Source organism: Coregonus lavaretus, assembly GCF_964263955.1.
Source record: "Coregonus lavaretus genome assembly, contig: HAP1_SCAFFOLD_47, whole genome shotgun sequence".
In the NCBI taxonomy this organism is placed as follows: Eukaryota; Metazoa; Chordata; class Actinopteri; order Salmoniformes; family Salmonidae; genus Coregonus; species Coregonus lavaretus.
Window position 1 is genome coordinate 2,519,031 of NW_028161510.1, and position 27,678 is coordinate 2,546,708.

Consider the following 27,678-nt stretch of genomic DNA (forward strand, 5'->3'; position numbering starts at 1 on the left):
AATTGTAAATACATGCCAATACTTTCCAAATGGTATTTTCAAATACATTCCAATTTTCAACTACTTGTTTTTTTCAAATAAAGGTAATCTAAATACTTGTTTAGAAATTTATTGAAAAGTAATTGAAATACCTGAACTAGTATTTGAACCCAGGTCTGTTAGATATGATCATGTCTCGAGATAAAAAAAATCAAAACAAATGTAGGCCTATTTTTCGAGTATGATTTCATTTGTACAATTAGATTTAATGGTGCATAAACAGTCAAAACTAGGGTTGGGGTCAATTCCATTTCAATTCAGAAAGTAATTCCAATTCCAAAAACGATATTCTTTATTGTCCATTTACATAGAAATTCATTTTGTGAAGTCAAACACAATACACTATAATACATGCTGTACGGAAAACACTGGAAAATCAGTACATCTGTCCTATGTCCCACTGTTCAGCAGCCTTCATCTGTCCTATGTCCCACTGTTCAGCCTACATCTGTCCTATGTCCCACTGTTCAGCCTACATCTGTCCTATGTCCCACTGTTCAGCCTTCATCTGTCCTATGTCCCACTGTTCAGCAGCCTTCATCTGTCCTATGTCCCACTGTTCAGCCTTCATCTGTCCTATGTCCTACTGTTCAGCCTACATCTGTCCTATGTCCCACTGTTCAGCAGCCTTCATCTGTCCTATGTCCCACTGTTCAGCCTACATCTGTCCTGCCGGAATGAAGCTTTCCCTGCTCCTATGGTATGTCTCCTGCTCCTTAAGATCTGTATGTATTCTCTCTCGTGCTCTTTCAGGCCACTTAACTGAACAAAACCCTTTCCACACTGGGAGCAGATGTGAGGCTACTCTCCTGTGTGTGTCCTTAGATGTTTTTTTAGGTGCACTAGCTGAACAAAACCCTTTCCACACTGGGAGCAGAGGTGAGGCTACTCTCCTGTGTGTGTCCTTAGATGTTTTTTTAGGTGCACTAACTGAACAAAACCCTTTCCACACTGGGAGCAGATGTGAGGCTACTCTCCTGTGTGTGTCCTTAGATGTTTTTTTAGGTGCACTAACTGAACAAAACCCTTTCCACACTGGGAGCAGAGGTGAGGCTTCTCTCCTGTGTGTGTCCTTAGATGTTTTTTTAGGTGCACTAACTGAACAAAACCCTTTCCACACTGGGAGCAGAGGTGAGGCTTCTCTCCTTTGTGTGTCTTCTCATGCATTTTCAGGTTCCATAAATGGCTAAAACTTTTTCCACACAGGGAGCAGTGGAAAGGCTTCTCTCCTGTGTGCGCCATCTCATGAGTTTTTAAGTTCCCTAACCGGGTAAAACTTTTTCCACACTGTGAGCACTGAAAAGGCTTCTCTCCGGTGTGTTTCATCTCATGTGCTTTCAGGCTCCCTACCCAGGTAAAACCCTTTCCACACTGAGAGCATTGGAACGGTTTTTCTCCTGTGTGTATTCTCTGATGATCTTTCAGATGCGATGACTGAATAAATCTCTTTCCACACTGAGAGCATTCGAAAGGCCTCTCTACAGAATGTGTTCTCTCATGTGATTTCAGGTTCCCTGATGAGAAAAATGTATTTTCACACTGGGAGCATTGATACGGCTTCTCTCCAGTGTGTTTTCTTTTATGCACTTTTAGATACCCTGACTGTCCAAAACCCTTTCCACACTGGGAGCAGTGATAAGGCTTCTCCCCTGTGTGTGTTCTCTTATGTTCTATCAGATGCCCTATGCGGATAAATCTCTTTCCACACTGGGAGCATTGGTGTGGTCTTGCTGGTTTGGATGTCTCTGGGTCTGGTTCCTCTGAAGGACTCTTCCCACTGTCAGAGTGAGAGTCTGGTCTCTCTCCTGTCAAAGACAGAGTATTTGGTTAAACAGAGAGACCTGAATAAAATCTTCACATGATAAAACTGTCTATGAGGTTTAATCCAGACTAGATCCCTAAATATAAAATGGTTAGTTTGGATCCTGGATGCTGATTGGTTGATAGCTGTTAGTTATGCACGATAATCCACTGGTCATACCTGTTAACAGTTCCATTTGAATTATCCCTACACATCCACTGCCCCACAGCCCAGCCAGGCAATTTATAAACAAATCTCCACTGAAAAAAAATCATATGGACATTTTTACCCCATGCTTCCAGTCTAACATTTAGTTTGTAACAGAGGGGATTTATATCAACCTTGTTACAGTATCTGCCTCTCCGGCCTATTCAACAATGTTGCAATTTAGAAAGAATATAATAATAACCTTTAAAAAATGCAACAAGTCACTCAACCCTGTGGATTACTATGAATAACACACTCTTAAAGGTTTCCTGGCACTCCTCTCTCCACGTCATGCTTAACCCCTTACACGTGTGGGAATTGGTCTTTATGGATAGGGCTACATTGAAAAGTTTCTTAAGAAGAAATATGGAAGGCATAACATTTTTACATTTTACATTTTTAGTCATTTAGCAGACGCTCTTATCCAGAGCGACTTACATTTAGTGAATACATTTTTTTTTTATATTGGCCCCCCGTGGGAATCGAACCCACAACCCTGGCGTTGCAAACGCCATGCTCTATCAACTGAGCTACATCCCTGCCGGCCATTCCCTCCCCTACCCTGGACGACGCTGGGCCAATTGTGCGCTGCCCATGAGTCTCCCGGTCGCGGCCGGCTGCGACAGAGCCTGGATTCGAACCAGGATATCTAGTGGCACAGTTAGCACTGCGATGCAGTGCCTTAGACCACTGCGCCACTCAGGAGTTCATAACCATGGTAGCGATTAAAAGGGAACAGTTATTAGACTAAAGGTGAGGACAACATTTCACCTGACACACGTGGAGTTCCAGGTCTCCGGCAGCCTCTGGAACTGCCGTTCTGCGGCCAACAAGGCAGAGTTCATCTCAGCCTATGCTACCCTCCAGTCCCTCGACTTCTTGGCGCTGACGGAAACATGGATTACCACAGAAAACACTGCTACTCCTACTGCTCTTTCCTCGTCTGATCATGTGTTCTCGCATACCCCGAGAGCATCTGGTCAGCGCGGCAGTGGCACAGGAATCCTCATCTCTCCCAAGTGGACATATCTCCTCATTTGAATTCCATGCTGTCACAGTCACTAGCCCATTCAAGCTTAACATCCTTATCATTTATCGCCCTCCAGGTTCCCTTGGAGAGTTCATCAATGAGCTTGACAAGTTCCTTTCCTGAGGATGGCTCACCCCTCACAGGTCTGGGTGACTTTAACCTCCCTACGTCTGCCTTTGACACATTTCTCTCTGCCTCCTTCTTTCCACACCTTTCCTCTTTTGATCTCACCCTCTCACCGCCCCCCCCCCCTACTCACAAGGCTCATACGCTTGACCTCATCTTTACTAGATGCTGTTCTTCTACTAATCTCACTGCATCTCCCCTCCAAGTCTCCGACCACTACTTTGTATCCTTTTCTCTCTCGCTCTCCTCCAACACTACTCACTCTGCCCCTACTCAAATGGTAATGTGCCGTCGCAACCTTCGCTCTCTCTCTCCTGCTACTCTCTCCTCTTCCATCCTATCATCTCTTCCCTCTGCTAAATCCTTCTCCCTCCGATCTCCTGATTCTGCTTCTTCAACCCTCCTCTCCTCCCTTTCTGCATATTTTGACTCTCTATGTCCCCTATCCTCCCGGCCGGCTCGGTCCTCCCCTCCCCTCCGGCTTGACGACTCATTGCGAGCTCACAGAACAGGGCTCCGGGCAGCTGAGCGGAAATGGAGGAAAACTAGACTCCCTGCGGACCTGTCATCTTTTCACTCCCTCCTCTCTACATTCTCTTCCTCTGTTTCTACTGCTAACTCTCTCTCCTCTGCTCTTATCCTTCTAGACCTATCTGCTGCCTTTGATACTGTGAACCAGGGGTGTCAAACGTCCGGCCCGCGGGCCGGATAAGGCCCGCAAACGGGTTTAATCCGGCCCGCGAGATGATTTTGAAAACAAAAAACAAAACAAAAAACAATTATAATAATTTTGTAAAGTATAAAAATGCGCTGCAATTTTTCAATAAAATAAACTGTTGTTCCAATTGCGTCCACTGGATGGCGCAATAGTAATTGTGTTAAGCAAGCAAACTGTTTATACCGTGGCAGAGCAAGTAGGTCAAGCACGTGCAGCCAATGAGCTACTTTGTTTTGCCCGCGATATTTATTACGGCTTCTACTTTTAACATTATGTGCTTTGGCACCCTCATTGCCCCAATATGTCTCTGTCAAAAAAGAGAAAAGTGGACGCAGAGTGCAGAGTGTTCCAAGAAAAATTGTCATCCTATTTATTCACGGAATTGAATGGGAAAGCTGTATGTTTGGTGTGTTCAGAGCATGTTGCAGTGCTGAAAGAATATAACCTTCGTCGCCACTATGTGAGTCTTCATGCCGACAAATATGACAACTTTCAAGGACAGCGGAGATGAGAGAAGGTGAATGAACTGTTGGCGGGTCTGAAGAAACAGCAGTCTGTGTTTACTCACAGCCGAGACATCAGTGACGCTGCAGTGAAAGCTAGCTACCTCATTGCTAATGAAATCGCAGTGGCTTCAAAACCATTTAGTGAGGGTGAATTTGTAAAAAATGCATGATGAAGGCAGCGGAGATTGAAAAGCGGCAGGCTTTTGCAAATATCAGCCTGACAAGAAACACAGTTGCAGACAGGATTTCCGATCTTTCAGTGGATTTGGACAGCCAGTTGAAGCAAAAAGTAAAGTCATTTATTGCGTTTTCGGTTGCAATTGATGAAAGCACGGACATTACAGATGTTGCACAACTGGCCATTTTCATCCGCGGAGTTGATGACACATTGACCGTCACCGAGGAGTTCGTGGAGTTGGTGCCAATGACAGATACAACGACAGCAGCTGATATTTTTACCGCACTCGTCGGCGCGCTGGACAGGGTCGGAGTGGACTGGTCCCGCGCTGTCAGCCTGGCTACAGATGGTGCGCCCTCAATGATCGGGAAAAAAGCAGGCGTTGTGACAAAGTTCAGAGAGAAAGTGCAATCTGCAAATGGAGGACGTGATTTTTTGACTTTTCACTGTATTTTGCACCAGGAGGCTTTGTGTTGCAAGTCATTAAAGATGGATAACGTCATGAAGGTGGTCAACCAAACTGTTAATTTCATCCGATCCAGAAGCCTGAATCACCGTCAGTTTGACAGCCTTCTCAGAGAGAAAGACCACATCTATGGCCTGCCATACCACACTGAGGTAAGATGGTTAAGCCGAGGTGCTGTGCTGAGGCGTTTCTTTGATTTACGAGAAGAAATTGAACAGTTCATGGAAGAAAAGGGCAAACCAGTGTTAGAATTTCATTCCGCAGAATGGATGCCGGACCTTGCATTTATGGTGGATGTTACAGAGCACCTGAATAACTTGAACAAACAGCTGCAAGGGCGCAACAAAGTTGTCACGCAGTATTATGACAGCATACGTTCTTTCAAGTTGAAGCTGTCATTGTGGGAGACGCAACTCGCCGGTGGTGATGCAGCTCACTTCCCCTGTCTGAAAAATGTGTGCGCGACCCAACATGTGGCAGACATGAAGCGGTTCAAAGATAAAATAACGGGACTGTTACGGGAGTTTGAGCAACGCTTTCAGATTTATGTTTATATGTTTTTATGTTGATGTGCTATTGTTTTTAATTGTTTTTATTTTATTTGTATATTTAACCTATTCTTGACTCTGTGGTTCTTGCACTTGTTTGGGGAACAGGATTTCATTATTTTTATCTACATTTCTGCCTGAGAAATGACACCCTGATATAGTTCGGTGATCTGTGAAACAGTTCTGTTAATCACTGAGGCATTGTGTGTTTGTGTGTTCTTTGTCCTCAGAACTTTCAAATAACTTGAGGTGTTTTATGATTAATAGTGATGTTGTGCTTTTGGACACTGTCCTCAGGCTCCAGCTTTATGTTTATATGTTTTTATGTTGATGTGCTATTGTTTTTAATTGATTTTATTTTATTTGTATATTTAACCTATTCTTGACTCTGTGGTTCTTGCACTTGTTTGGGGAACAGGATTTCATTATTTTTATCTAAATTTCTGCCTGAGAAATGACACCCTGATATAGTTCTGTGATCTGTGAAACAGTTATGTTAATCACTGAGGCATTGTGTGTTTGTGTGTTCTTTTTCTTTAGAATTTTCAAATAAACTTGACGTGTTTTATGATTAATAGTGATGTTGTGCTTGTACTATTTTGGACACACTGTCCTCAGGCTCCAGCTTTATGTTGTATGTTGATCGTATTAAAACAAAGAAAACAATCTGAAGTTGTTGTTTTTAAGTTATATATACCATGATTTTTCCGGTCCGGCCCACTTGGGAATAGATTTTCCTCCATGTGGCCCCTGAGCTAAAATGAGTTTGACACCCCTGCTTTAGACAGAGAGACACCCCAGGCAGCCAGCCTCCACTAGCTGTCCTGAGCTCTTGATCCTCCACATACATGTAGCTGCTGTTAGAACCCCAGGTTTGTTCTCAATTTGTCTTCCCTCGATTCCTTGTGTCCTCTCTCCTCCTCAAAACACGTTGGAGGAGAAGTTCAGAGGGGAGAAACCTTGGATCTTTAGCTCTAATGCGTTTTGAGGAGGAGGTGAGGAAAGGGGACGTGAGGAATCGAGGAGAGGGAACGTGAGGAATCGAGGAAAGACACATTGAGAGAGCCTCAGAGATGCCTTCTCATGTGTCCTTCAGGGCCTCAGTCTCCTCCTGTACACTACAGAGGCGCTCCGCCCGGAGGGCATCCACTCTCCACTGAACGTATCTATCAGGGATGCAGTGGGATTAGGGGGACAGAGGGGTGTGTGTGATCACCCGTCCCCCAACAGGCAGGATCAGAATAGTAATAAGAGCAGCAGGAGAGGGCCCTGTGTTGCACCGCTGTACGACTTCTGGAGTTGTGGGGGATTTGCATCTAATCTAATTATAAGTCACATCAGGACATCAGGACACCCGGTCGCCACGGTGAAGGCGGAAGCTCTGACACCTTGTATGGGGTTCCTTTTGGTGGACCAAGCTCTCCATAGGAGGTTGAATCCCAACAGTGGAGGGGAGGCTCAGTGCTTTGTCTTGAGGCTAAAAACGATAGAGGACTATTGCACATTTTGACTGCGAGGAAATATAATACATTTAAGTGTGGCCCTCCGGACCTTGGTGAAGACCAAATGCGGCCCCTGGGGCAAAATGAGTTTGACACCCCTGCTGTGAACCATCAGATCCTCCTCTCCACCCTCTCCGAGTTGGGCATCTTCGGCGCTGCTCACTCTTGGATTGCGTCCTACCTGACAGGTCGCTCCTACCAGGTGGCGTGGCGAGAATCTGTCTCCGCACCACGTGCTCTCACCACTGGTGTCCCCCAGGGCTCAGTTCTAGGCCCTCTCCTATTCTCTCTATACACCAAGTCACTTGGCTGTCATATCCTCACATGGTCTCTCCTATCATTGCTACGCAGACGACACACAATTAATTTTCTCCTTTCCCCCTTCTGATAACCAGGTGGCGAATCGCATCTCTGCATGTCTGGCAGACATATCAGTGTGGATGTCGGATCACCACCTCAAGCTGAACCTCGGCAAGACGGAGCTGCTCTTCCTCCCGGGTCAGGACTGCCCCCCCCCCCCATAAAATATTAAATATTTTAAAAAGTGGTTGTCCCACTGGCTATCATAAGTTGAATACACCAATTTGTAAGTCGCTCTGGGTAAGAGCATCTGCTAAATTACGTAAATGTAAATTACACTGTTGATTTCATGTGCATTTTACATTTACTGTACTTTCGCCGCATTTATATATTTTACATTTTAGTCATTTAGCAGACTTACAGTTAGTGAGTGCATACATTATACCTACCCCAAATCTGAATTTGGTGTAGGTACAACATAAAGCAAAGAAATTACAAGCGTTTGAGTGTGAGGTTTCAATGCATTTTATTACTCAAAGAACTCTTCAACTATGAGGAGCTTTTTTGAGCTCTCCTAGCTGTTCCGTTGAGGAACTAAAGCAAGCACACTTTGTAGTTGTTTTGTTTGGAACACAGCCCTGCATCCTGCCTTTACACAATTAAATAGAGGGTACACGCTACAGAGGGTAGTGCGTACGGCCCAGTACATCACTGGGGCCGAGCTCCCTGCCATCCAGGACATCTATACCAGGCGTTGTCAGAGGAAGGCCCTAAAAATTGTCAAAGACTCCAGCCACCCAAGTCATAGACTGTTCTTTCTGCTACCACACGGCAAGCGGTACCAATGGACCAAGTCTGGAACCAACAGGACCCTGAACAGCTTCTACCCCCAAGCCATAAATAGTTAGTTAAATAGTTAACCACTAGCTACCCGGACTATCTGCATAAGCTCCTGTTACTGTTTATCTATCCTGTTGCCTAGTCACTTTATCCCTACCTACAGTGGGGAAAAAAGTATTTAGTCAGCCACCAATTGTGCAAGTTCTCCCACTTAAAAAGATGAGAGGCCTGTAATTTTCATCATAGATACACGTCAACTATGACAGACAAATTGAGAGAAAAAAATCCAGAAAATCACATTGTAGGATTTTTAATGAATTTATTTGCAAATTATGGTGGAAAATAAGTATTTGGTCACCTACAAACAAGCAAGATTTCTGTCTCTCACAGACCTGTAACTTCTTCTTTAAGAGGCTCCTCTGTCCTCCACTCGTTACCTGTATTAATGGCACCTGTTTGAACTTTTTATCAGTATAAAAGACACCTGTCCACAACCTCAAACAGTCACACTCCAAACTCCACTATGGCCAAGACCAAAGAGCTGTCAAAGGACACCAGAAACAAAATTGTAGACCTGCATCAGGCTGGGAAGACTGAATCTGCAATAGGTAAGCAGCTTGGTTTGAAGAAATCAAATGTGGGAGCAATTATTAGGAAATGGAAGACATACAAGACCACTGATAATCTCCCTCGATCTGGGGCTCCACGCAAGATCTCACCCCGTGGGGTCAAAATGATCACAAGAACGGTGAGCAAAAATCCCAGAACCACACGGGGGGACCTAGTGAATGACCTGCAGAGAGCTGGGACCAAAGTAACAAAGCCTACCATCAGTAACACACTACGCCGCCAGGGACTCAAATCCTGCAGTGCCAGACGTGTCCCCCTGCTTAAGCCAGTACATGTCCAGGCCCGTCTGAAGTTTGCTAGAGTGCATTTGGATGATCCAGAAGAGGATTGGGAGAATGTCATATGGTCAGATGAAACCAAAATATAACTTCTTGGTAAAAACTCAACTCGTCGTGTTTGGAGGACAAAGAATGCTGAGTTGCATCCAAAGAACACCATACCTACTGTGAAGCATGGGGGTGGAAACATCATGCTTTGGGGCTGTTTTTCTGCAAAGGGACCAGGACGACTGATCCGTGTAAAGGAAAGAATGAATGGGGCCATGTATCGTGAGATTTTGAGTGAAAACCTCCTTCCATCAGCAAGGGCATTGAAGATGAAACGTGGCTGGGTCTTTCAGCATGACAATGATCCCAAACACACCGCCCGGGCAACGAAGGAGTGGCTTCGTAAGAAGCATTTCAAGGTCCTGGAGTGGCCTAGCCAGTCTCCAGATCTCAACCCCATAGAAAATCTTTGGAGGGAGTTGAAAGTCAGTGTTGCCCAGCGACAGCCCCAAAACATCACTGCTCTAGAGGAGATCTGCATGGAGGAATGGGCCAAAATACCAGCAACAGTGTGTGAAAACCTTGTGAAGACTTACAGAAAACGTTTGACCTGTGTCCTTGCCAACAAAGGGTATATAACAAAGTATTGAGAAACTTTTGTTATTGACCAAATACTTATTTTCCACCATAATTTGCAAATAAATTCATTAAAAATCCTACAATGTGATTTTCTGGATTTTTTTTCTCATTTTGTCTGTCATAGTTGACGTGTATCTATGATGAAAATTACAGGCCTCTCTCATCTTTTTAAGTGGGAGAACTTGCACAATTGGTGGCTGACTAAATACTTTTTTCCCCCACTGTATATGTACATATCTACCTCGTACCACTGCACATCGACTCAGTACTGGTACCCCGTGTATATAACCAAGTTATCTTTACTCGTTGTGGATTTATTCCTTGTGTTATTATTTTTCTATTATTTGGAAAAATGTCTCTCTGCATTGTTGGGAAGGGTAAGCATTTCACTGTTAGTCTACACCTGTTGTTTACCAAGCATGTGACTAAAACAGTTTGATTTGAATTACTGTTGTTGTTTATGCAATCCAAAAACGGTCCATTATAAATCACAATCTGGGTCAGGTGGGTATAATTTGAAAGCTTGTTCTATTGCCAACATGACTAGATGCTAAATGATCAAATGTGATCTTACAGTGTCAGGCTTTCACAAGGCAATTCAGAGAAGCAGATCGTAATTTGGTGCGGATAGAATGGAGTCATGAGTGCATTCAAATGTGTGGTCTGCGGAACATGTTCTTCACAATACAACAACCATAGGCTCATTCTGTTCAGGACAACCCATAGGCTCATTCTGTTCAGGACAACCCATAGGCTCATTCTGTTCAGGACAACCCATAGGCTCATTCTGTTCAGGACAACCCACAGGCTCATTCTGTTCAGGACAACCCATAGGCTCATTCTGTTCAGGACAACCCATAGGCTCATTCTGTTCAGGACAACCCATAGGCTCATTCTGTTCAGGACAACCCATAGGCTCATTCTGTTCAGGACAACCCATAGGCTCATTCTGTTCAGGACAACCCATAGGCTCATTCTGTTCAGGACAACCCATAGGCTCATTCTGTTCAGGACAACCCATAGGCTCATTCTGTTCAGGACAACCCAGGGTATGACGCCATGTCATCTTGTAACTGTACATCAAACCTAGTGATCCTGAACGTTGACACTGTATGTGACATGAGGTTTATCATCACTGTATGTGACATGAGGTTTATCATCACTGTATGTGACATGAGGTTTATCATCACTGTATGTGACATGAGGTTTATGATGTGGAAATGAAATGCGAAGTGCACATTTGGACCCACGGGTGTTTGGTTTTGCTTGTATGACATCGAAGCGGTATTTATTATAATCCTCAACGTCTCATCTTTCAAAATATATCGAGCCCTCTTAGTTTACAGCATTTCCTTCACTCAAGACAACAAAACATTTGCAAAAGTTGCCCAATCAGTGGGAGGGATGGAGGCAACTTCTTGTTGTGCGGTGCTCAATTTCAGAATAATGGCTGTCGGTCAAAACTCATACGTTGCTGTGAAGCCGGAGACCCTGAGCTCTGATGTCTCCTGTGTTACTGTACAGACCCTGAGCTCTCATGTCTTCTGTGTTACTGTACAGACCCTGAGCTCTGATGTCTTCTGTGTTACTGTACAGACCCTGAGCTCTGATGTCTTCTGTGTTACTGTACAGACCCTGAGCTCTGATGTCTCCTGTGTTACTGTACAGACCCTGAGCTCTGATGTCTTATGTGTTACTGTACAGACCCTGAGCTCTGATGTCTCCTGTGTTACTGTACAGACCCTGAGCTCTGATGTCTTCTGTGTTACTGTACAGACCCTGAGCTCTGATGTCTCCTGTGTTACTGTACAGACCCTGAGCTCTGATGTCTCCTGTGTTACTGTACAGACCCTGAGCTCTGATGTCTTCTGTGTTACTGTACAGACCCTGAGCTCTGATGTCTCCTGTGTTACTGTACAGACCCTGAGCTCTGATGTCTCCTGTGTTACTGTACAGACCCTGAGCTCTGATGTCTTCTGTGTTACTGTACAGACCCTGAGCTCTGATGTCTTCTGTGTTACTGTACAGACCCTGAGCTCTGATGTCTTCTGTGTTACTGTACAGACCCTGAGCTCTGATGTCTTCTGTGTTACTGTACAGACCCTGAGCTCTGATGTCTCCTGTGTTACTGTACAGCCACTGTGTTTCAATTTAGGCGCTTATCAGTGTCCAATTCTGCCATTTTCAATCCGTCCACGGGTACGGGTGTAAAGGGCTACGAACAGCCCTTAGCTGTGTGTTATTCACGATAATCCACGGGTTTGAGTGCCTTACTGCTTAAATGAAATAACCTGTGGCCAGTTTCAATAGAACATTTAATCCAGATCAAAATGATCCTTCCCTGTCTTGACTCTTTCCTCTTCATCATTTGAAAAGAAACTGAAAGGCAAGATTTCAACCAAATGCCATGAAGTAAGACATGACTTTATAACTAAACTAAACTAAAGACCGAATAACTCCATTGAGATTTAAAAAACAAACAACATAGAGCTTCAAAACATGTTTTTTCTCATGGGATGTTGAGTATTGAACAAAGCGCTACAGAAAGAGATGTCTGTCATTACGTGCAAGTTAAACAACTACAGCCTCCTCCTTGGATTTTCCATTTCCTCATCTCCTCTCGACTGCCTCAGGCTTGGCTGATCTGGCATTGCATTTCCTCTCTGCATTTTTTTATATTCCAGGCCTTTTCTCTAATCTGGCCTTTCTTCCTCTCCCAAAGAGTGTAGCTACTCACTCCGCAAGGCAATTTAACTGGCAAAACATCAATATAGAGTATAGAGACAAAGTGGAGACGCAATTCAACGGCTCAGACATAAGACGTATGTGGCAGGCTCTACAGACAATCACGGACTACAAAAGGAAAACCAGCCATGTTGCCGACACTGCCGCCGGCCCATACAGCATCCCTAGCGCGTCCTCAGAGCATGCGCAGACCAGCTGTCTGGTGTGTTTATGGACATATTCAATCTTTCCCTTTCCCAGTCTGCTGTTCCCACATGCTTCAAGATGGCCACTATTGTTCCTGTACCCAAGAAAGCAAAGGTAACTGAACTAAATGACTATCGCCCTGTAGCACTCACCTCTGTCATCATGAAGTGCTTTGAGAGACTAGTCAAAGATCATATCACCTCTACCTTACCTGTCACCCTAGACCCACTTCAATTTGCTTACCGCACCAATAGATCCACAGACGATGCAATTGCCATCACACTGCACACTTCCCTATCCCATCTGGACAAGAGGAATACCTATGTAAGAATGTTGTTCATTGACTATAGCTCAGCATTCAACACCATAGTACCCTCCAAGCTCATCATTAAGCTCAAGGCCCTGGGTCTGAACCCCGCCCTGTGCAACTGGGTCCTGGACTTCCTGACGGGCTGCCCCCAGGTGGTGAAGGTAGGAAACAACATCTCCACTTCGCTGATCCTTAACACTGGGGCCCCACAAGGGTGCGTGCTCAGCCCCCTCCTGTACTCCCTGTTCACCCATGACTACGTGGCCAAGCACGCCTCCAACTCAATCATCAAGTTTGCAGACGACATAACAGTGGTAGGCTTGATTACCAACAATGACGAGACCGCCTACAGGGAGGAGGTGAGGGCTCTGGGAGTGTGGTGCTGTATGTGCTCTCCACCTTCTCCACTGCGGTCACGCAACGTCAACAAAACAAAGGAGATGATCGTGGACTTCAGGAAACAGCAGAGGGTGCACCCCCCTATCCACATCGACGGGACCGCAGTGGAGAAGGTGGAAAGCTTTAACTTCCTTCGCGTACACATCACCGACAAACTGAAATGGTCCACCCACGCAGACAGTGTGGTGAAGAAAGCACAACAGAGCCTCTTCAACCTCAGGAGGCTGAAGAAATTTGGTTTGGCACCTAAAACCCTCACAAACGTTTACAGATGCACAATTGAGAGCATCCTGTCGGGCTGTATCACCGCCTGGTACGGCAACTGCACCGCCCGCAACCGCAGGGCTCTCCAGAGGGTGGTGCGGTCTGCCGAACGCATTACCGGGGGCAAACTACCCACCCTCCAAGACACATTCAGCACCCGATATCACACGGAGGCCAAAAAGATAATTAAGGACAATAACCACCCGAGCCACTGCCTGTTCACCCCGCTATCATCCAGAAGGCGAGGTCAGTACAGGTGCATTAAAGCTGGGACAGAGAGAATGAAAAACAGCTTCTATCTCAAGGCAATCAGACTGTTAAATAGCCATCACTAGCACATTAGAGGCTGTTGCTGCCATTGAAATAACTGGCCACTTTAGGAAATGGAACACTAGTCACTTTAATAATGTTTACATATCTTGCACTACTCATCTCATATGTATATACTGCATTCTATTCTATAATATTCTACTGTATCTTAGTCCATGCCGCTCTGTCAGTGCTTGTCCATATATGTATATTTTCTTAAATTCCATTCCTTACTAGTTTTGTGTGTATTGGGTATATGTTGTGAAATTGTTAGATATTACTTGTTAGATATTACTGCACTGTCGGAGCTAGAAGCACAAGCATTTCGCTACACCCGCTATAACATCTGATAAACACGCGTATGTGACAAATACAATTTGAATTGATTTATAGAGACGCTGTTTTTCATAGTTAACATTTTGTTGGTGGCCCCAAGTCTTTAACAACTCCTACAGTACAGACCAACATATTGAAGTATATAACTTCAGTAGAATGCCCCTTTAAAACCCCACATTAGTTCAAGAACTGCATAGTTTGTGCCCCTGTTTTAAAGACAATACTCACTGGTGTTAATCTGATCTCCAGTCTCCTCCTCCTCTTCGTCATCCTCCTTCTCCTCTTTCACTGTGACAGTCATCTTTTCTTCCTCCTCCTCTTTCACTTGAAAAAGGTACTTGTCTTCCTTCACTAAAACATCCTCTTTCACCGTGAAAGCTTCTTCCTCTCCTTTCCATGTGACAGTCATGTCCTCCTCCTCCTCTTTCACTCCAAAAACGGCATCCTCTTCTTTCACTGTAACATCCATCACCCCATTTACTCCAAAACCTTCTTCCTCTTCTTTCACTGTAACATCCATCACCCCATTTACTCCAAAACCTTCTTCCTCACCTTTCACTGTAACATCTTCTTCTTTCAATGTGATAGCTTTCTCCTCCTCTTCTTCTTTCATTCCGAAAGCTTCTTTATCTTCTTCTTTGACTGTAACAGTCATCTCCTCCTCTTTCACTGTGATATCCTCCTCTTCCTCTTTCACAACAATGTTCAGTCCCAGAGCTTCTTTAGTAGGGGGCGAGTAGCTTATTGAGCTCATGGTTGTGGATGTTAGCTAGCTACCTAGCTTGCTTGTTAATTAGCGATAGCCTAGCACTCGGCTAGACGCTATCTTAACCAGCTAGCTTGACTAACAACATATATACGAAATGGAGTAAATACACAGTGCGTCTAAAACAATGAGGTTAATATTCACAAAATGGTTCAAAGAGCCCCGATGTTTTGGTTTTATAGCAAGATACCGAGGCGGCTAATGAGTAGTTATGTTGTTGTTGAAAAAGCTTCCCGTCCCGTCCACTAGATTACACGTAGCTAAAGCAAGAAACATCACTTGAAAGAGTCACATCGTCATCTGCTGACTGGAGTGGGTAACGCAGTTTGGGAAAATATTCATAACATTCTGGCAAACAATGTCATAAGAAATTATGTATTTGAATCCTGGATTGCAGATGCTATGTATTGGCCATTGAGAGGCTTTCAAGCCACCGGTCGGCCATATTGGCACTCGCCAGTAGGAGCAGTCCTCGATAGCACAGGAATGAATGAAATTCTACAGAATGTTCAATTAAATGTTTAGAGGACATAATTACATGTATTCAAGTATTTTTTGATGTAGTGGGGACAGTTACATTAGAACTCTCAAAACAAATACTTTAAGGCATTTTTTTAAAATAATGGTTTAAAATTTTTATTTGTATGATTAGCTTACATTTACATTTACGTCATTTAGCAGACGCTCTTATCCAGAGCGACTAACAAATTGGTGCATTCACCTTATAGCATAGTGGCAACTGTAAAGTTTGGTGGAAGAGGAATAATGGTCTGGGGCAGATTTTCATGGTTCGGGCAAGGCCCCTTAGTTCCAGTGAAGGGAAATCTTAACGCTACAGCATACAATGACATTCTATACGATTCTGTGCTTCCAACTTTGTGGCAACAGTTTGGGGAAGGCCTTTTCCTGTTTCAGCAAGACAATAACCCCATGCACAAAGCGAGGTCCATACAGAAATGGTTTGTCGAGATCGGTGTGGAAGAACTTGACTGGCCTGCACAGAGCCCTGAACTCAACCCCATCGAACACATTTGGGATGAATTAGAACGCCGACTGCGAGCCAGGCCAAATCGCCCAACATCAGTGCCCGACCTCACTAATGCTCTTGTGGCTGAATGGAAGCAAGTCCCCACAGCAATGTTCCAACATCTAGTGGAAAGATTTCCCGGAAGAGTGGAGGCTGTTATAGCAGCAAAGGGGGGGGGACCAACTCCATATTAATGTCCATGATTTTGAAATTAGATGTTCGACGAGCAGGTGTCTACATACTTTTGGTCTTGTAGTGTTACTCTATTCTGCTCCTACATGGTGTAACAATACGTCATGTAGATGTATATAATGAACAGACTAGCTCTATACTGCTCCTACATGGTGTAACAATACATCATATAGATGTATATAATGAACAGACTAGGTCTATACTGCTCCTACATGGTGTAACAATACGTCATGTAGATGTATATAATGAACAGACTAGCTCTATACTGCTCCTACATGGTGTAACAATACGTCATGTAGATGTATATAATGAACAGACTAGCTCTATACTGCTCCTACATGGTGTAACAATACGTCATGTAGATGTATATAATGAACAGACTAGCTCTATACTGCTCCTACATGGTGTAACAATACGTCATGTAGATGTATATAATAAACAGACTAGGTCTATACTGCTCCTACATGGTGTAACAATACATCATATAGATGTATATAATGAACAGACTAGATCTATACTGCTCCTACATGGTGTAACAATATATCATGTAGATGTATATAATTAACTATTGGGTTTCCACATTTTATTGTTTTCAGACAAAATATTTTGCATTAATCAAACCTTTTGACAAATCAGCAGCTGTGTTTTCTCTGACATGGAATAATGAGGAAGTGAATATTTTTCATGTCAACATCTTATCAAGGCTATCAGAACAACGTCATCACATTTTCATGCACCTTTAACTTGATGAATAGTACAAACATGTATGCAATGAAACACAACTAAATTCAAGAGATTAAGGTTAAAACAAAGAAATGCAAATTCCAATAATCTATATAATAATTTACATTTTGAAAGATCCAAATCATAAAATGAATATCTAAGGGTTGATACTATCTAATCAATCAAAGTTCCTAATCAAAACAAAATGTCTCGAGATAAAAAATAAAAAAGTAGGCCAATTTTGTTTTTGAAAGCTTTCATACAATTTGGTTTTGTGTGGCATACACAAAAACACATTCTCAATCAAAAACATAAGTCAGAACACAGTGCCTCTATTCGCTCATGTGATTTCAGGTCCTCTGACTGAGAAAATGTCTTTCCACATTGAGAGCAGTGGTATGTCTTCTCCTCCTGTGTATGTATTCTTTCATGCTTATTCAGATACCTTAACCGGGTAAAACTCATTTCACACTGGGAGCAGTGGTATGTCTTATCCCCTTCTGTGTGTGTCCTCTCATGTTGGTTCAGGTTTCCTAACTGGGTAAAACTCTTTTCACACAAGGAGCACTGGTAGGGCTTTTCACGTGTGTGTATCCACTCATGCTTTTTCAGGCTCCCCCACCGGGGAAAACTCTTTTCACAATGGGAACAGTGGTAAGGCTTCTCTCCTGTGTGTGCCCTCTCATGAGTTCTCAGCTGCCCTAACTGGGTAAAACTCTTTCCACAGTGGGAACAGTGATAAGGCTTCTCTCCTGTGTGTGTCCTCTCATGCGTTCTTAGGTGCCCTAACTGGGTAAAACTCTTCCCACAGTGGGAACAGTGATAAAGCTTATCTCCTGTGTGTGCAATCTCATGCGTCCTCAGGTTCCATAACCGGGTAAAACTCTTTCCACAGCGGGAACAGTGATAAGGCTTCTCTCCTGTGTGTGTTCTCTCATGCGCTCTTAGGTGTCCTAACCGGGTAAAACTCTTTCCACAGTCGGAACAGTGATGAAGCTTCTCTCGTGTGTGTGTTCTCCCATGCTCTTTCAGCGTCCATAACCGCTTAAAACTCTTTCCACAATGGGAGGTGTGGTGTTGTCTCGCTGGTTTGGACGTCTCTGAGTCTGGTTCCCCTGAAGGACTCTTCCCGCTGTCAGAGTGAGAGTCTGGTCTCTCTCCTGCCAAATACAAACAGAGTATTTGGTTAAAACAGACCTAAATGAAACCTCCACATAATTAAAAACTCTTCCTATGAGGTTTAATCCAGACTAGATCCCTCATAAAATGATAAATTTGGATCTTGAATGCTGAATGGTTGATAGTTGTTAGTTAATCACGATAATCCACGTGTATTGCCTGTTGACAATTCCATTCACTGTCCCACAGCCCAGCCAGGCAATTCCTAAACTAATCTCCACTGGTAAATAATATTTAGACATTATTACCCCATGCTTCTAGTCCAACATTTGGTTTGAAACAAAGGGGCTTTGTATAAACTAGGGATGTGACAAATAGAAAAAGTGTCTTAACATTTAAAAGTTTTTATTTTTTTACGCAACAGACCGAAGACTGAACACGCATTAGGGAATAGAAAGAGCAGGCGAGCGGCGCGACGGAGGAGGAGGAGGCAGAAAGAACCTTATGTCTTGGTCATCTATTATCTCACATACAGTGGAGAGAACAAGTATTTGATACACTGCCGATTTTGCAGGTTTTCCTACTTACAAAGCATGTAGAGGTCTGTAATTTTTATCATAGGTACACTTCAACTGTGAGAGACGGAATCTAAAAACAAAAATCCAGAAAATCACATTGTATGATTTTTAAGTAATTCATTTGCATTTTATTGCATGACATAAGTATTTGATCACCTACCAACCAGTAAGAATTCCAGCTCTCACAGACCTGTTAGTTTTTCTTTAAGAAGCCCTCCTGTTCTCCACTCATTACCTGTATTAACTGCACCTGTTTGAACTCGTTACCTGTATTAACTGCACCCGTTTGAACTCGTATAAAAGACACCTGTCCACACACTCAATCAAACAGACTCCAACCTCTCCACAATGGCCAAGACCAGAGAGCTGTGTAAGGACATCAGGGATAAAATTGTAGACCTGCACAATGCTGGGATGGGCTACAGGACAATAGGCAAGCAGCTTGGTGAGAAGGCAACAACTGTTGGCGCAATTATTAGAAAATGGAAGAAGTTCAAGATGACGGTCAATCACCCTCGGTCTGGGGCTCCATGCAAGATCTCAGATTCAATGCAGGACTAAGATTGAATCCTACTACACCGGCTCTGAGGCTCGTCGGATGTGGCAGGGATTACAAAGGGAAACCCAGCCGAGAGCTGCCCAGTGACGCAAGCCTACCAGACGAGCTAAATGCCTTCTATGCTCGAGTCGAGGCAAGCAACACTGAACCATGCGTGAGAGCACCAGCTGTTCCAGACGACTGTATTATTACGTTCTCCATAGCCAATGTGAGTAAGACCTTTAAACAGGTTAACATTCACAAGGTCGCAGGGCCAGACGGATTACCAGGTCGCGTACTCAGAGCATGCGTTGACCAGCTGACAAGTGTCTTCACTGACATTTTCAACCTCTCTCTGAACAAGTCTGTAATACCTACCTTTCAAGGGTTTTTCTTTATTTTTACATTGTAGAATAATAGTGAAGACATCAAAACTATGAAATAACACATATGGAATCATGTAGTAACCAAAAAAGTGTTAAATCAAATTATATTTTATATTTGAGATTCTTTATATAGCCACCCCTTTGCCTTGATGACAGCTTTGCACACTCTTAAAAAAACAACCTTGAATGAGCAGGTGTGTCCAAACTTTTGACTGGTACTGTAGATGAGAACTCTCTTGGTAGAAAGTGTGGTCTACAGCTTATCATGAGGTACTCTACCTCAGGCGAGCAATACCTCGAGACTTCTTTAACATTAGCTTTTATTGACAAATAGACATACACCCCTGTCCCTCGTCTTACCAGACGTAGCTTCTCTGTCCTGCCGATGCCGACGAAAAACCCAGCCAGCTCTATATTATCGTGTCGTCGTTCAGCCACGACTCGGTGAAACATAAGATATTACCGTTTTTAATGTCCTGCTGGTAGGATAGTCTTAATCGTAGATCATCCATTTTGTTTTCCAATGATTGCACATTGGCCAATAGTACGGATTCTCAGAAGGCAGCCCGTAGCAGCAACATTATGTACAAAATACGTTTAAAAATAAGTTACAAACGACGCGAAAAAAAAAAAAAAAAAAAAAAGCACAGTTACAGTTGGTTAGGAGCCTGTAAAACCATATGCCACTGGATGAGAGAAATTGTCATTGTATTTTTGGCAGAATGATGTGAGGTTTTGTGTTGTCGTTGGAGGTGCGTCTTGGTCAGTTTAGCTCAGAAAATGCCGCCCTCGTCAATCTGCCGCCATTTATGGTCCGCCTAATCCTGCCCAATGAGCGGGCCGGCCCCCTGAATCCAGTTTCCCATTGGCCTATTCATCGGCTGTGAGTTGCAGAATTATGCTACCGCTCTGAAATAGTAGCCCAATCAATATCTTGTAACACAATATAAACAATAAAAAAAAAAAAATACATTTGGTCTTCCATTACACACCATTAGGCCAGTAGCAGACTAGCCCATATCCCCCAGAATGCCTAGACTACATTTGCTGTAGGCACTGCATCGATAGCCTACCGTTTTGCCCATTAATGGAATTCAGTCCGACGTCACTTTAGTGCATTTCCGTCCATACATTAAAAAAATAAATAAAAAAAATGTCACTCATGTCACATATCCACAGTCCACGAGAGGACTGTTCAACATTGGTCTGACCAATCGGAATCTATGCGCCGAGATTTGTTTTGATCATGCGGACTGGGAAATGTTCCGGGTTGCCTCTAAGAATAGTATTGACGTACACACCGACTCTGTGACTGAGTTCATCAGGAAGTGCATAGAGGATGTTGTTCCCACTATGACGATTAGAACTTATCCAAACCAAAAACCTTGGATAGATGGCAGCATTCTTCCAAAACTGTATTGACCGTTATCTATGTGACATTCTCTGTTATGGATGTGACATTCATCATTATGGATGTGACATTCTCCGTTATCTATGTGACATTCTCCGTTATGGATGTGACATTCTCCGTTATGGATGTGACATTCTCCGTTATGGATGTGACATTCTCCGTTATGGATGTGACATTCTCCGTTATGGATGTGACATTCTCCGTTATGGATGTGACATTCTCCGTTATGGATGTGACATTCTCCGTTATGGATGTGACATTCTCCGTTATGGATGTGACGCAAAATGAGTGTTTATATTATTAAAGATTTCTTCACCAAACTTCATCCGAATACTTTTTTTGTCATCTGAAAATGCAGTGTACCTCAAAGAACCAAGAAATCACCAGTATCTTGAATAGTTATTGCATAGGCTATCAAAGTTCACTCGTGAAAGTTCCTTATGGATTCGTAAGACCTTAATTATGTTTATGAATTTGAGACCTTTATTATGCCATGTGACGTGGTTAGCAGAACAACGCATCGTTGCAGTTCATATGAGGACGTGAGTACACCCAAAATGGATCACTCGCACAGATAGATTAGCCTGCTAGCTTGCTAACATGAAACACTCTTCGGAAGCAGTAGGAAGTGCATGAACATTTGTATCATGATTGCGTTATGCAGTGATGCTGACTAGTGAGTCATTGATCATGTTATGAAGCGTCCGTAACGGTCACATCCATTACGCTTAGAACGAATACTAACAGAGAGAAAAGCAACCAATTACACGTCACCTCACGCTTTAGAACACACCCACTGTGTCGTTGCGTTTTGGTACATCAGAAGTACATTCATTTCCAACGGAACGCTGCGTTAGCCTTGCAGCATTGCGTTGCAGAGGCAGTTGCAGTGCGTTTTGCGTGGTGCATACATTGGATTTCTAAAAACGTATGCGTCAAACTGTATGCGTAGACATTACTGTATGCATAATAGTACTTACTGTGATCAAGATGTGGTTGTCCCACTGGCTATCCTAAGTTGAATGCATCAATTTGTAAGTCGCTCTGGATAAGATGACTTAAATGTAAATGTAATGTAAATGTAGATGGCTTGACAGAAATGGTAGCAGAAGGTGAATGTTGAACTTTTGTTGCACATCTCTAGATGATGCTGCATACTATTTTGTGCAATGACGCATTCGGTGTGTTCAAAGTGTACGCCCTTGATGAAAGTTCGCTTTGCATAGAAAGTTTGCATACAATCATAGTCGAAAACGCATCTACAATAACTTTTCTTCAAGAACGTCACAGATGTGCCACTGCCTGTCCAAATCAGCACTCTATCTTTACTAGATTGTAAAATTCTATACTAGCACTCAGTGGACAAAAATGTGTTTGATATTGTTTCATTAACCTTCCGACTTGCTCAGAAACACAGGGACAGATGTGAAGACCAAAATAAGTTCCGTGAGGCAAAAGCTATGAAATCAGGTTGACTGAAAAGCCTTATTTTGAGACTTTGTCTCCTACCTTGTAGTAACAATAACATTACATTTGGAAAATATTAAGGCCAACTGTAGTCTGTACTTTAAAACACATTCAAGGTAACTATGAAAGTAGTTTAATTAGGAAATTAGCTATTTTGTTTTTTCATGCTCTGGTTGACCTTATTATGGAATTGCCAATAAGGCAATCAAAGAAGCAAGAGTCGCAATTCAACGGGGCTCAGACACGAGACGTATGACAATCACAGACTATAAAGGGAAAGCCAGCCACATCGCCGACACCGAGGCCTCGCTCCCCGACAAGCTAAACACCTTCTTCGCCTGGTTCAGGGAAAACACAGTGCCACTGACGAGGCCCACTACCAAGGACTGCGGACTCTCCTTCTCCATGGCCGACGTGAGTAAGACATTTAAGCATGTTAACCCCCGCAAGGCTGCCGGCCCAGACGGCATCCCTAGCCGCGTCCTCAGAGCATGTGCAGACCAGCTGGCTGGTGTGTTTACGGACATATTCAATCTCTCCCTTTCCCAGTCTGCTGTTCCCACATGCTTCAAGATAGCCACCATTGGTTCTGTACACAAGAAAGCAAAGGTAACTGAACTAAATGACTATCGCCCCGTAGCACTCACCTCTGTCATCATGAAGTGCTTTGAGAGACTAGTCAAGGATCATATCACCTCTACCTTACCTGTCACCCTAGACCCACTTCAATTTGCTTACCGCCCCAATAGATCCACAGACGATGCAATCGCCATCACACTGTACACTGCCCTATCCCACCTGGACAAGATGAATACCTATGTAAGAATGCTGTTTACTGACTATAGCTCAGCATTTAACACCATAGTGCCCTCCAAGCTCATCACTAAGCTTGGGGCCCTGGGTCTGATCCCCGCCCTGTGCAACTGGGTCCTGGACTTCCTGACGGGCCGATCCCAAGTGGTGAAGGTAGGCAGCAACTCCTCTGTCACGCTGATCCTCAACACGTGGGCCCCACTGGGGTGCGTGCTCAGCCCCCTCCTGTACTTTCTGTTCACCCATGACTGCGTGGCCACGCACGTCTCCAACTCAAGCATCAAGTTTGCTGACGACACAACAGTAGTAGGCTTGATTACCAACAACGACGAGACAGCCTACAGGGAGGAGGTGAAAACCATGGCGGAGTAGTGCCAGGAAAATAACCTCTTCCTCAATGTCAACAAAACGAAGGAGCTGATGGTGGACTTCAGGAGACAGCAGAGAGAGCGCACCCCATCCATATCGACGGGCCACAGTGGAGAGGGTGAAAAGTTTAAAGTTCCTCTGCGTGCACATCACTGACACCCTGAAATGGTCCACCCACACAGACAGTGTGGTGAAGAAGGCGCAACAGCACCTCTTCAAACTCAGGAGGCTGAAGAAATTCATCTTTGCCCCTAAGACCCTCACAAAATTCTACAGATGCACCATTGAGAGCATCCTGTCGGGCTGTATCACCGCCTGGTACGGTCTGCCCAACACCTTACCGGGGGCACACTGCCCTCCAGGACATCTACAGCACCCGGTGTCACAAGAAGGCTGAGAAGAAATCAAATACCCGAGCCACAGCCTGTTCACCCCTCTACCATCTAGAAGGCGGAGACTGTACAGGTGTATCAAAGCTGGGGCAGAGAGCCTGAAAAACAGCTTCTATCTCCAGGCCATCAGAAAGTAAACAGTCACCACTAGCCGGCTACCACCCGGTACTCTACCCTGCACCTTAGAGACTGCTGCCCTATGTACATAGTATTTGAACACTGGTCACTTTAATAATGTTTACATACTGTTTTACCCACTTCATATGTATATACTGTATTCTAGTTATTGCTCATCCTATTTACTAATGCTGTACCCACCTTTTTTATTAATATACTATCCATACACACCATTATATATTTATATTCCAGACTTTGACATTGCTCGTTCTGATATTTCTTAATTTCTTTCTTTAAATGTTTTGTATTTGTATGTATTGTTTTGTATTGCTAAGTATTACTGCACTATTGGAGCTAGAAACACAAGCATTTCGCTGCACCTGCGATAACATCTGCAAATATGTGTACGTGATCAATAACATTTGATTTGAAGTGTAGAATGCCCGTTTAAAGCCACACAGTTCAACAACAGCAGAGTTTGTGCCCCTGTTTTAATGACAGTACTCACTGGTGTTAATCAGATCTCCAGTCTTCTCTTCTTCCTCCTCCTCCTCCTCTAACGTGACAGTAATCTCCCCGTCCTTCACTCCAAAATCGTCTTCCTCAGTCATCTCCCCCTCCTCCTCCTTCACTCTAAAAACTGCATCCTCCTCTTCCTCCCCGTCTTCTTTCACAGTAACATCCTCCTCCTCTTTCACTCTGAAAGCACCTTCCTCTTCTTTCACCGTAACTTCTTTCTCTTCTAATTTCAACGTAACAGCTTCATCCTCTACTTCTTGTTTAACTGTAACAGCCTCCTCTTCCTTCTCCTCTTTCACGGGAGTTTCTTTCTCCGTCCAGCAGACCTCCTCTTCTTTAGCAGGAGGGGGGTAGCTCAGTGAACTCATAGTCGAGGACGTTAGCTAGCTAGTTAGCGTTAGCTTAGTGCTACTGCTAATTTAACAAGCCAGCTAGCTGACTAACAAAAACAACGTAAATATGCTATTAAAAGGGGTAACTAGTAGATACGACAGAAGTGTGTTTAAAACACATAATAATCACCGAAAGTGTCTAAAGAGCTCCAATGTTTCGGCTACGTTGGCTAGCAAGCTCACGAAATGGCCGACTAGAGCAGCTTCGTCTTCTTTGGTATTTTGGCGGTCCGCAAACAAATGTTACCGGTGCATGCCGCCACCTACTGCATGGCTGTGTATCAGCCTACTCTGCAGTATGAATTCATTGCACTTTGTAAACAAATGGCCCTACCAACTAACCCTACACCCTTTAAAACCTCATCACTATTCCACTACTTTGGACCTATCTGATCCTACAACAGGCCAGCAGCCTGGGAGGACGTGAGACTATCGTTCGAAACACCTTGTAACTCTTCTGCAGTAAAATCTCATACACACAAGTACTTCTCTGCAGCATCTTTCCTCTGTGATTTACGTTCCATTCCTGCGGTACAGTTCTATGCCGCGTTCAAAACAACTGGGAAATCTGAGAAAAGAAACGAGCTCCGACTGGGAAAATTTGATTTGAACGGTCATCCAACTCAGAATTCCAACTCGGGAACTTGTTTTGAACGCAGCACTAGATAAATAAACGTCCCCCACATCAAAGTAGAAACATGCCAATAACTGATGATGTATGAAAACGAATTATTTAAATATGAACCTTGATTCATATTTGTTCATATTTTTATTAAATGTGGGTTTTAAAACATGTTCCAAGGTGAAATAAATGCCCCCAATGTGAATCACTGTATATGGAATTCATATTGGCTTATAGAGAAAAAACGATTCTTGGTGCCGCAGTAAAAGTATTGTAGTGAATACTCAGTAAGGTCTGTAGAATGGATATATTGTGTCATTTCATGGGGCTCGGAGTGTTACGGAGTGTTGCTGGCATTTTACTCTGGTCAAACAACTTAAAATGGGGGGCCTGGACACCAAATGGTACAAATATAGCACTTTAGGGGGGAAATGATTATTTGTGCCGATGTAAAAGTGGGGTGGGGAGTACTTCTCTGCTGGGCACGCAATATCAAGTACACCTATATTTAGTGTGGTACTAAGAACTAATGTGTCACGTATACTTTGTAAAAATGACTAATTAGGGCGAAAATTCTGGAAAATGTGCACAATTATCAATATATTTTATACTAGTTGTCATACAAAGAATAATTAAAAGCATTTCTATAAAATATTGTCATATTTTTTCAACCCTAAATGGTGGACAACGTTTAATTTATTGCACCATACACCATTTTCTGTATGTTGTGTGCGGGGGGCATTCTACTTAGGAACTAGTTTCCAAATTCAAGCCAAGACCTCAGAAAAAACATTGTAGACCTCCACAAGTCCGATTCATCCTTGGGAGCAATTTCCAAACTCCTGAAGGTACGACGTTCATCTGTACAAACAATAGTACGCAAGTATAAACACCATGGGACCACGCAGCTGTCATACCGCTCAGGAAGGAGACGCGTTCTGTCTCCTAGAGATGAACGTACTTTGGTGCGAAAAGTGCAAATCAATCCCAGAACAACAGCAAAGGACCTTGTGAAGATGCTGGAGGAAACAGGTACAAAAGTATATATAGCCACAGTAAAACAAGTCCTATATCGACATAACCTGAAAGGCCGCTCAGCAAGGAATAAGCCACTGCTGCAAAACCGCCATAAAAAAGCCAGACTACGGTTTGCAACTGCACATGGGGACAAAGATCGTACTTTTTGGAGAAATGTCCTCTGGTCTGATGAAACAAAAATATAACTATTTGGCCATAATGACCATCGTTATGTTTGGAGGAAAAAGGGGGTGGCTTGCAAGCCGAAGAACACCATCCCAACCGTGAAGAACGGGAGTGGCAGCATCATGCTGTGGGGGTGCTTTGCTGCAGGAGGGACTGGTGCACTTCACAAAATAGATGGCATCATGAGGAAGGAAAATTATGTGGATATATTGAAGAAACATCTCAAGACATAAGTCAGGAAGTTAAAGCATGTTCGCAAATGGGTCTTCGAAATGGACAATGACCCCAAGCATACTTCCAAAGTTGTGGCAAAATGGCTTAAGGACAACAAAGTCAAGGTATTGGAGTGGCCATCACAAAGCCCTGACCTCAATCCTATAGGAAATTTGTGGGCAGAACTTAAAAAGCATGTTCGAGCAAGGAGGCCTACAGACCTGACTCAGTTATAGGACTTGTTGTGGTCCTCTGTAGCTCAGCTGGTAGAGCACGGCGCTTGTAACACCAAGGTAGTGGGTTCGATCCCCGGGACCACCCATACACAAGAAATGTATGCACGCATGACTAAGTTGCTTTGGATAAAAGCGTCTGCTAAATGGCATATTATTATTATTATAGTTACACCAGCTCTGTCAGGAGGAATTGGCCAAAATTGACCCAACTTATTGTGGGAAGCTTGTGGATCATCAGACTAACAACCTG

The 27,678-nt window shown here is 43.6% G+C and overlaps 2 protein-coding genes across 2 annotated transcripts; both read right to left on the reverse strand.

Annotated features, from left to right (window-relative positions):
• Positions 1-315: 315 nt before the first annotated feature.
• On the reverse strand, positions 316-15,236 carry LOC311120555 (uncharacterized protein). The gene is made up of 2 exons (XM_084195142.1): positions 14,574-15,236; positions 316-1,844 (listed from the first exon to the last, which is right to left on the reverse strand). Exons 1-2 carry the CDS (start codon positions 15,097-15,099, stop codon positions 1,009-1,011), a joined length of 1,362 nt encoding a protein of 453 aa, XP_084051268.1. The 5' UTR covers positions 15,100-15,236; the 3' UTR covers positions 316-1,008.
• A 1,658-nt stretch (positions 15,237-16,894) lies between these two features.
• LOC311120558 (uncharacterized protein) lies at positions 16,895-25,250 on the reverse strand. The gene is made up of 2 exons (XM_084195146.1): positions 24,752-25,250; positions 16,895-18,213 (listed from the first exon to the last, which is right to left on the reverse strand). Exons 1-2 carry the CDS (start codon positions 25,128-25,130, stop codon positions 17,357-17,359), a joined length of 1,236 nt encoding a protein of 411 aa, XP_084051272.1. The 5' UTR covers positions 25,131-25,250; the 3' UTR covers positions 16,895-17,356.
• Positions 25,251-27,678: the final 2,428 nt, after the last annotated feature.